This window comes from Echiichthys vipera (assembly GCF_963691815.1).
Source record: "Echiichthys vipera genome assembly, chromosome: X".
Lineage (NCBI taxonomy): Eukaryota > Metazoa > Chordata > Actinopteri > Perciformes > Trachinidae > Echiichthys > Echiichthys vipera.
In genome coordinates this window covers 3,430,043-3,440,293 of record NC_139825.1, presented here as the reverse complement: position 1 = coordinate 3,440,293, position 10,251 = coordinate 3,430,043, and the positions used below count along the sequence as shown (strand labels likewise).

Below are 10,251 nucleotides of genomic sequence, written 5' to 3'. Positions count from 1 at the left end.
GAACAGAAGGGCAAGTGTTGTTAAAATTATTAATTTAATGTTATTCAATTACATATTTGATGGAAAATATTTTATTAAAATAATTTTTTAACCATTTCTGTTCATATCAAGAATAAATGTGAAGAATTAATACCAATTCTGGTGTTACTATTATTTCATTATTTAAAATTGAAAAGTTTGTGTATTACCGTATGACTAGCATTGTAAGAGTTCATTTTACAGTAAAATCACGATTTTATCATGTTTTTTTACATCGATTTTTTATTATTTTGCAAGTTACTGAACAGTGCAACCAAAGTATTTCCCTATCTAAACATATAGCCCTATAAGACAAAATATATAACAGAGTGTCTAGGCCAAAAAACCTTTCTGAACAGATTTGAATCAGTTTGTGCAATTTTACAAACTTTTAACAAATACAATGGACATTTAACAAACAGCTGCCTAAAGTTGCATGTTGACTCTGCTGCTGTGGTGTGACTGGACTCCTCACTGTTTAACTCTCAGCAGACTTTTTAGGATGTTGTCTCTTTAAGTGATTGAAAAGGTTTGGGTTAGGGTTGTTGTGTTACCATCCCATGTGTCCACATTATGTGACATTGTGTTTGTGACAGGTTTGGGCAGAAGGCGTCCTCTGTGAAGTGATGGCGCTGCACAGTAGTAGTCTACAGCTTCACAGGACATTTACCTGTTTTTATGCACATATTTTACAGCTTGTTCCACAAATTTTGTGAATAAGTGGGGACAGACAGCGCCGATGCGACACGGTAGTCTGTTGTATGTGCTGTTAGGACACAGTAGTTTCGTTTACATTTTCACCCATGACTTCCCACTACTCTCTGAATCAATCATGATGGGGGAAGAGAAATCCTCGTCACTGCCTGTAGTTCGCTATCGGTGCATGAGGCAGTGGATAAAATATTCCCTATAAACGATACTACGATCTCTCTGCTTTGGCAGATCGTCAACATGTTCTGATCCTTCATGATCTAATATTGTCATATTGCCCACCCCTACTGTTGCCGCTCAAGTCAACAAGCCAGTATCCAAAGTTGGCTGACCTTCATCATCCTCTCCACCACAGATGTTGTCAAACAAAAAAATCCAATACCCTAAGACCCACACCCACAGCCAGATGTACAGTATGACAACTTCGGAAACTTGCCACTTCACTCTAACAAATGTGAAGCAACCTCTGTCCAAAGGCAGTGTTGAGATGGAAATGCCAGAAATGTCATGTATTCCTGTGTATGAATGCAAAGCAGGAATGCTTTACAGCATACCATCAGAAATGAGTGACTAAGGGAAAAATAAGTGCTGTTGCACCCCTGAGCAAAATCATTAGTGCAGTTGCACAACAGGTTGAATAACCATTTGTGCTGTTGCCCGACCACCAAAAACCATTTGTGCTGTTGCCCGACCAACAAAAGATATTTGTAAGTGAGTAATATTGGTCAAGAAATTGGACTTAATGTGACTTGTTCTGAATGTTGTTCTTTTATTATGAACAGACGTCTCAACGGTTTGGTAGAGGATTGTATCTGAAATACTGTAGGGTTTAATTTTTTTTTTTTAATATTGATTGTTGTTATTATCATATTTTAATAAAAAAAATGCAAAGAAATTATTTTTCCTCTGCTTTTTTCTTGGTGTGTACCTTAAAAGGTTATGGACAGTCACATTTTTTTGTCAAACAAAGTTCATGACTATTGATACACAGACCAATTTAGGCATTGCACACAGAAGCACACTTTTGCCATTCTGATCACAATTACGCATTGTTTTTGTGAAGTAAAAACACTTATTCATCTGCAAATGGATCTCTATTGTTCCTCTCTGTTGGAGGGATCAACCCTCTGGCCCAGAAGCACCGTAATCCTCGCCGAGGCCAACTCTGTTCCAGAACGCGGCTTGCGTTTTCCACTGTGATCTGCTGCCAGCGTCAGGATGCCGTAAAAGGATCGGACTAACTCTCTGACAGTAGTGGGTGGGTCTTTAGTGATTTTCTGGGTGTCTATTTGTTAGTTTCACAGAAAATGATGACGGACACCACGGTCCACCAACCACACACAAAAGATGCCGGTCACAAGTGCTCTTTCCTGTCTTCTAATTGGCCGTGTGAGCGACCTATGAGCTTGCAGTAAAAAATAATGCAGGAGAGGAGAGTCTGTCGTCTCTGGCAATATATAGATCATATTTGTACGCTGTATAATCACTAAGATATTGATATAAACAGTGATAAAACACCACTAGGACGCACCGACACGGGTGTCGACCTCAGAGGGTTAAAGTATTCCCACGGATTTACCGCAGGAAATGCATTTTCTAGTCTGCTTATTCTCCTTCTTCCGCCTAAAACTTTGATTTGATTCAAGTCTGAAAGTGTTGCCAATACATGCGCAAAACATACACTAAAATGTGTGGAATGGTGTGCTATTATCTTTGTCAAGCCGTTTTCACAAAATCGCAAAAAATAACAGCAGATTTCCACATACACAACAATGGGAAATCGGCGTGGACCAAGCTCAAAACCACCCCTCTTTGGGGCCACATCGATTCGCCATACTTTAACGTAGAAAACCGATTAAAAGTTTAAACTGGTCATGAGATTTGTAACTTCTTTGGTTTGAATGAGCATTTTGACATCAAGCAGAGTTTTCACGTAATCAGAGATCTGGTTTCATTCAATTTTCAGGCCGTTTAAGATTTTATAATGGATGTGTATGTGGTGGAATGTTCAGAGCTAGAGTTTGTGACATCATAGCTAGAGTGTGGATATTTAAAATATTCTGAAAAAAATCTGAACAACTTGCTCTATCTCCCACAATGTTCACTCTTCTTACATCAATTTACGTTTAAAACATAGGAAATCTGTGCTGTTCGCAGAGATGTTACTATGGGATTAAATGTCTACTAATGTATTAATGTGTACGCCTGTACACATTTGACCCTATGAGTCTCCAAGCCACAGGAGTGCCAACCAGGTGCCCATTGAACTCCAATACAAACTGAGACAAGAAACTGTCTGCATTATAGCAGACACCCAGGTTTATAACCTGCTCTGGTTCTCACATATTTGACCCCACAAACATCGAGATGATGCCAGTGTGTTCAGCAGAGTCTCTTCTCTGGGGTGATAATAAAAAAAAATGTGGACATAGGACTCGTGTTTTTTTAATTAAAAGATGTTGTTTGAGAGGTGTTATCTCCATCAAATGAACTTTCTGACCTGTCTACATAAATTGCTGTCTACCTGTCACCATGGAAACCAGGGCTGTGACAGGTGACTTTGATTGATGGAGACAATGACCTAATGACCTAACAGTTGCTGAAGAAGACAGAAGACAGGACGAATCTAATTTGACATTTCCAATAGATCTGATTGGCCCATTGTATTTTTGCTTGGACTTTATATTGTATCAGGCTGATGTAAACATTAAAGTCATCATCTTCACTAAAGCCTCCAGTCGTTTACAGTAAAATAGGTTTTACAATACAACTTTTGGATTTTGATCCAAGAGAGTATTGTTGATGATGCCACAAATGCTGCCACATCCTGCACCTGGACATATTTCTTAAGTGTTAGTCTGTTTCAGGGTGTGTCCACCAAGTATCACAACAGGTGAAAGTCAAGCTCACAGTTAACATTTCTTGCGGAATTTTCTAGTTGTAAGTGTAAAATATCATATTAATATGACATATTGCTCTTCTCATTATTGGAAAACATAAGGTCATAAAACCTAACCTACCATTTTTAAGGAAATGCTGTGCTCCAGACTTTCGCTCATGTCCCTCTATTATTTAAGAAAAGTACTTTGTCATTTAGCTGGAAATTTTCTCCACATTTAAAAATGCAACAGGCTTCTCAGTTGCACATATTGCAATCATCCATTACAACATGCAGTTTATGTTGCTTGTATTGGGTACCCTTTTTGAGATGTACATATGATTGTTACGTTTTATTTGTTTGTTTGTTTTTTGTTTCCAACATGTTCACTGATGTGTGTGATGTGTTTCGAATAAATTTATAAACCCAGCAGTTCTTGTGTATTACAGTCTGTTGTGAATTGTGTCCTGTTTTATTGAACAAGTTCAACTTGTTGTCATGTCATGTTTAACAGGGCAAAAATTTAAATAGACCACCAACTTTAACACATTCAAAGGTTTAGGTTTCCAGCTACAGATTTAATTTTTTGTAAGGCCTGAGCTTTTCTCAAAGCAGCACTGAGACATGCTAAAAATATGCTCTGGGAGATATTTCACAATTTTTGAGCCAAATAGCTGCAAAGGAAAAAATCCAAGAGGTGCTCTGGCGTGGGTTTTTTGACCTCTAGATTGAAATATTTTCCCTTGAGCTCTTAGTGGCTTCACTGGGCCTGACATCCCCCACTGGAACACTGATACCATCAGCTGAAGTTTTTTTTTGTAATCTCTAATGACTTTGTAACATTTAGAAATCATTTGTTGAGTAATCAGGCACATTAGAAGAAAAAATATACTATTGTTCATTTTCTGCATTCTTATTGTGCAACCAAAAAGTCCTGTGGGAAACTACAGACATGCATGTAACAACCTGCATCCAATGCCCCAATATAATCAACATGATGCTAATAATAATGATAATAATAATAATAATTATTATTATTATAATAACAATAATCATAATAAAAAGTATAATAATAACTTATTGATGACTCAGGCCTATTTTAGTGTTTGTTTTCATTTTAACTTGGATTTAACCTGAGCTTCCTGATTCACGTCATCATCATCATCATCATCATCATCATCATCATCATCATCATCATCATCATCAATCTAAAGCCCTATATTGATTGATTGATTGATTGATTGATTGATTGATTGATTGATTGATTGATTGATTTTTTTTTATCATTGCACAATGCTTAAAGACCTGCCGAAAGAGGCTTACAAGACACATTTTCGGAAAAAAGAGAATCAGAATAGCAACATGAATTAAAAATAATACTAGACTAAAAAAGCATCTGGACGTTTTTTTTCCAATGTTTACAAACAAAGGTAACCAACTTCAAAGCACTGAAATTGAATAACCATTCCATTCCGTCACCGTCCGTGGATTTTGAACATACATTTCATTTAACACATATATTCTTAACTCATCATTAGGAGGACAATAGAGAAGAAATGTGATTCACTCTCAACTTTTAATTCACATAATTCACACCTGTTGTCCTCTTGAATGTTTTCTGCCATATTTCAGGACCAGAGGAGGGATTCCTGTTCTCAACATTGCAACTAAACCCTTTCACTATTCCGGTTTGCTCTAATGTAGCCTCTAAAGTCACCTGCAGGGTGTTTATCTTTATTTTCTTCCCTTTTGCACATAAATCCATGCAGGACAAGTGTGACTCTGCATGTAACTTAAGGCACGGAACAGAGCAGAGAAGAGGTGGAGCTCTGACGAGACTCATAAAACCCAAAGCTTATTCCTCATTACACTGCCAAGGTGACTCGCTCAGCGGCTGACGAATAGCTCCGACCTTCGTCCGCGGCTCACACACACAGCGACTGGGCATGAACACGACCGGGGTCGGGAGTTTTCGGTCAAAATTTTGCTCTCGGTTCCAGACTTCACAACAACCGAATCTGGACAGAAGTAACGCGTGAAACCAGCACGGGGCACACTGACGCGCAGAGAAGTGGGCTGCTAAGTACGCGTACATAAGGATAACATTTATCTACAGTCTTGATCTACGGACTATATAGGCACAGCAGAGGGAATATGACAGCTGGCCCGGGCCACTGAAGGAGTGATCATCGGTGTACGCGCTTGGTGTGTGTTAAGGTGACCGCACAGACACATTATGCAGCATCATCTGGACATGGGGATGCATTACTATCCTCCGGAAGTTCACCCTGACCACAGAACTCATCGCTATAGGAGTTTCATGATAGAAGAGATCCTGACTGATCACCCCGAGCACAAAGCGTCGGCTCCGGCCGGGGAGCTCCTCAAATTCGGGGTACAGGCTCTCTTGTCCGCCCGGCCTTTCCATAACCAATTGGGTAAGAGAGGCGGCTGTGAAAGATGGATTAACAGAACTATTTCATTCTAGATACACTGAAGATAATAAACAATAATAGAATGCATTAAAATCAATAATGATATCATACATTTTAAATTAGGGTTGTATTTAATTGCACATATTGCAGCGAAAGTGTATTTGCTCCGCATAAAAGAAGAGGGAAGGTCATTTCACTTTTGTCACATGCAGGATTATTTTCCCCAATTGAGTAACAGCTAATTATTTACAATCATTAAGCGAGAGTCATATATAGCCGACGTTTTCAAGGACATTTCTCGGTTAAAGGAAATAAGTGGGATAAATTAAATCTTAATGTAAATAGAGGAAATGTCTAACTTAATTTGTATTCAGTAAAAAAATGTGCGAATGTAATATTTGATTGAAGTTGCATGCCTAAAATGTGGATTCTCTGTCGGGTTTGCTCCCAAAGCGCCCCTCGGATGAAAAGAAAAATATCCTACATTTTAAAAGACTATATTTATATATAAATTATATATTTAGGCTATATATATACTGCGTGTGTGTGTGTGTGTGTGTGTGTGTGCGTGCGTGCGTGCGTGCGTGCGTGTGTGTGTGTGTGTGTGTGTTTGTGTGAATCAGGTGCATTGCCAACCCATGGCCTTTTAAATACTTTTATTTAAAGACGCAATCATAAATCCGGATCCGATTTTAATCCATGATAATAGGACCTACATCTACTAACACGGAAGGATCTTTTTCTAACGGTCCAGGCCATTCAAGTTGATCAGGCCTTATAGTTATTAGTGTAGTGCCTTTAACCTAACTTGCATTTATCACGAATGCGTTAGGGATATTTGCCCTCATGCTCTATCAGCTGCAGTTGTGTGATTATGGATCACCGTGGAGCACTGTACAGTGTGCCCTGATAACTGTGTATTTGTAGCTCGGCCTAGATTTTCTGTGCCGCGTCAGATCCAGCCTCTGTCAGTAAAATCAGATACTTTTCATCATTGATCCCCAATGCGGCCCGTACTATCTTTTACTAAGCTAAACTAGAAACTAAGCGTGTCTTTGTTCCTTCTTGGTCTTTAGTTCTAAAAGCCGACCAGACCAGCCTCCTCAAATTCCCCATGTCACCGCTGTCCTGCTCACTGGGCTCCCCGCTCGGCTCCCCACTGCTGTCAGCGGCTTCGGGCCTGCAGATCGGAGCGGCGTCTCACCACCTGCCGCTTGACCTGCACCTCCGCGGGAAGCTGGAGCAAGGAGCGGACGGAAGCAGCAAGACCAAGAAGGGCCGCCGAAGCCGCACCGTGTTCACTGAGCTGCAGCTCATGGGGCTAGAGAAACGCTTCGAGAAGCAAAAGTATCTGTCTACGCCTGATAGGTGGGTCTACAGACCGGGTTCCACTAGTCTCACTGCACCATTCTGAGCTACACTCTGACCAAAAATGATTGATATAGTCTACTTATTTACATGTGATCCTTTTGAACTGTAAATGCAATTTCCCCAAATGTTATTTAAAAAATCTTATTCTTCACACTAGTAATAAAATAATTCCACTGTGTTCATGGGTGCAGATCTGATGTCAGGATGATTTTTTTTCACTGATAGCTTTGGTTATTATAATGCAAAGTAAAATTATTGCAAGTTGAAGTGTGTATTCACAATTACCTAACAGCATCCCTCAAGCAATTAATAATTTGCCCATACAGAGACATTGTTGGCTAAACTTTGAAGTGATGTGATCTGGAGTTATTGATAATATGGATGTATTTGTTCTTCACAGAATAGATCTGGCTGAGTCTTTGGGCCTCAGTCAGCTGCAAGTGAAAACATGGTATCAGAACCGAAGGATGAAATGGAAGAAAATTGTAAGTTATTTTTCATTATGATGATGATGATGAAGCAGTTTCCATTTGATATGACTTTAGGCCTACAGCCACAAACAACAAGAACAAAGACTAGGAAACAGTTTTGCTTTGTATTATTTCAGCAGGTTAGCACTGACTCAGACTGGACTCTGCAAACACAACAGTGGAGAGTAAAGGCATCTGCTCCTCTCTTTACTGTTGGGAGTATCCAATCTTTTTAGGAGATTATACGAATACTTAAATTTGGTTGATTAAGGAGAATTCAGGAAAAAAAAACACAGCATAATAACCTTATAAAACTATTTGTTGTCTGTGCTGGTCATATGTCACCTTTTCTTTTATCTTAACTGTTCTTTTATGTTCACCCTGCAGGTGTTGCAGGGAGGAGGCCTGGAGTCCCCCACTAAACCAAAAGGCCGCCCAAAGAAGAATTCCATCCCCAGTAGCGAACAGCTCTCTGGAGAAGACCGCTCTACCGCTGACACTGAACACCAGTCCGAAGGCTCCAGCTCCCACTTAGAGAACACGCAGGAGGAATGACCCCCCTGCAGCCCGCGGATACTGTATGCAGAGCCTCACAGATGCTCAGTGTGTATCTTTTAGATGGAGGCAGACTCTAAAACGGCACAGAGAAGATGTGCTGCGACTGAAGCTGCACCGTCCTGTGTAGGCTCCAAAGACTTGCAGGCCCTGCAGGAGCCTGAACTGTACACACCAACATACTCCAACACTTTTTGAGTTTTGTCACCATGCGTTCCCTTATGATGAGGAGAGAGCTCAAACCTTCAGAGTAGGTCTGCTCTTTATATTCTAAGAATCCACTCTCACTCATCTGTTCTGCATTCCCTTTGTGTAACTATGCTATGTTTAATTATTAAATATATTTTCACTAATACTCTTCTTGTTTATTATAAAGGACACAGGCTTGTGCTAAGTTTTTAATCTGCTGTAAAATTTGTGAATATGCATGAGGATGATGATGATGATGAGGTTGATCAAATCAAATCAATCTTTATTTATATGTCACTTTTCATACTTTTTACAGTAGCACAAAGTGCCTCACAGAAAATAAAAGCAAAACAAAAAAACAAAACAAACACCATGAAAACCCAAACCTCCCACCCCCCAAAATATACACACATAGATACACATAGCCATACACACACACACCACACACATACACTAGCTGCTGCTGAGGAGACATGGCTTGGCACCGAGATCTGAGTTGAGGAAGAATCTATGATGATGATGATGGTGGTGGTGATAGTTGCATGCTCATCAGTCACACTCATGTTTAGATGGATCAGGGCCTAATATGGTTAGGCCTATATATCTTCCCAAGAGGAAAATGTCCCATTGATAGCTGAACACATTTTCAGAATCAGAAAAACTTTAATAATCCCAGGGGGAAAATGTTTAAAAATAATATTGCCTTATCCGGCGAGAAAACAAACCAAACTTTAATAATGTTACCGTAATATATTTAGTAGGAGACTTGCCCGTAGAATTAGCTGTGATTCAAACGTGAAAGAAGAAGTGATGCTGCCCCTAACAAAGGAATTAAAACAGAGATTTTAAATTATTATAAAAAAATCAATTTAGGGTTGTGCTGCAGTTGAGGGAAACATATTCACTTCGCTTATTCTATCAAAGGCCCCACATGTTAATAATAATAATAATAATAATAATAATAATAATAATAATAATAATAATAATAACAATAACAATTATAATAATACATTATATTGTATAGAGCTTTTCAGGGTACCCAAATTCACTTAACATAGTGAAATGAAAACCAATACATTTAAAATAAGTACATTTAAACAACAAGCAGGCTACGAGTGAGTACATTAAAAACAACTAGGCTATATTTAAGAAACAAGTAAGTTAAGGTAAAAAAAGATTCAAAGTGGTAAAACGGCTAAAAAACAGGCACATTTAAAAACAAGTAGTGAAGAAAAGTTAGATAACAGTGGATTATTGGAGGTTGAAGACAGTTCTGAAGACATGGGTTTAAATGAGTGATTTGAAGGTGTGCTGTAGGTGCAATCACGGATCGCCCCGGGTACGGTGCCTGGTCCTGCATGTTATATTCGCACTATTATATTGGCAGTGTTCTAGTGAGTTGGTGATTCAGCAGTCATATGAAACATTTATTTAATTTATTTATTTTTTAACGATTTTACTTGGATGCGGATTTTAAAGCGCTTGCCGGCACCAGAGTGCCAACCGGAGAGCGCACACCGAAGCGCGCACACCGGGCAAAGATAAATATTTTTATTTGACTATTTGATTTTGTTTTTACGAAGCTTACCTTGAGTTTCGATGGTGGAGATATTGATGAGGACAA

General features: G+C 39.1%; 1 protein-coding gene across 1 annotated transcript; it reads left to right on the top strand.

The window, feature by feature from the left end:
* Window positions 1–5,557: 5,557 nt before the first annotated feature.
* Window positions 5,558–8,567, top strand: barx1 (BARX homeobox 1). The gene is made up of 4 exons (XM_083938528.1): window positions 5,558–6,045; window positions 7,119–7,410; window positions 7,814–7,898; window positions 8,271–8,567. Exons 1-4 carry the CDS (start codon window positions 5,844–5,846, stop codon window positions 8,436–8,438), a joined length of 747 nt encoding a protein of 248 aa, XP_083794654.1. The 5' UTR covers window positions 5,558–5,843; the 3' UTR covers window positions 8,439–8,567.
* Window positions 8,568–10,251: the final 1,684 nt, after the last annotated feature.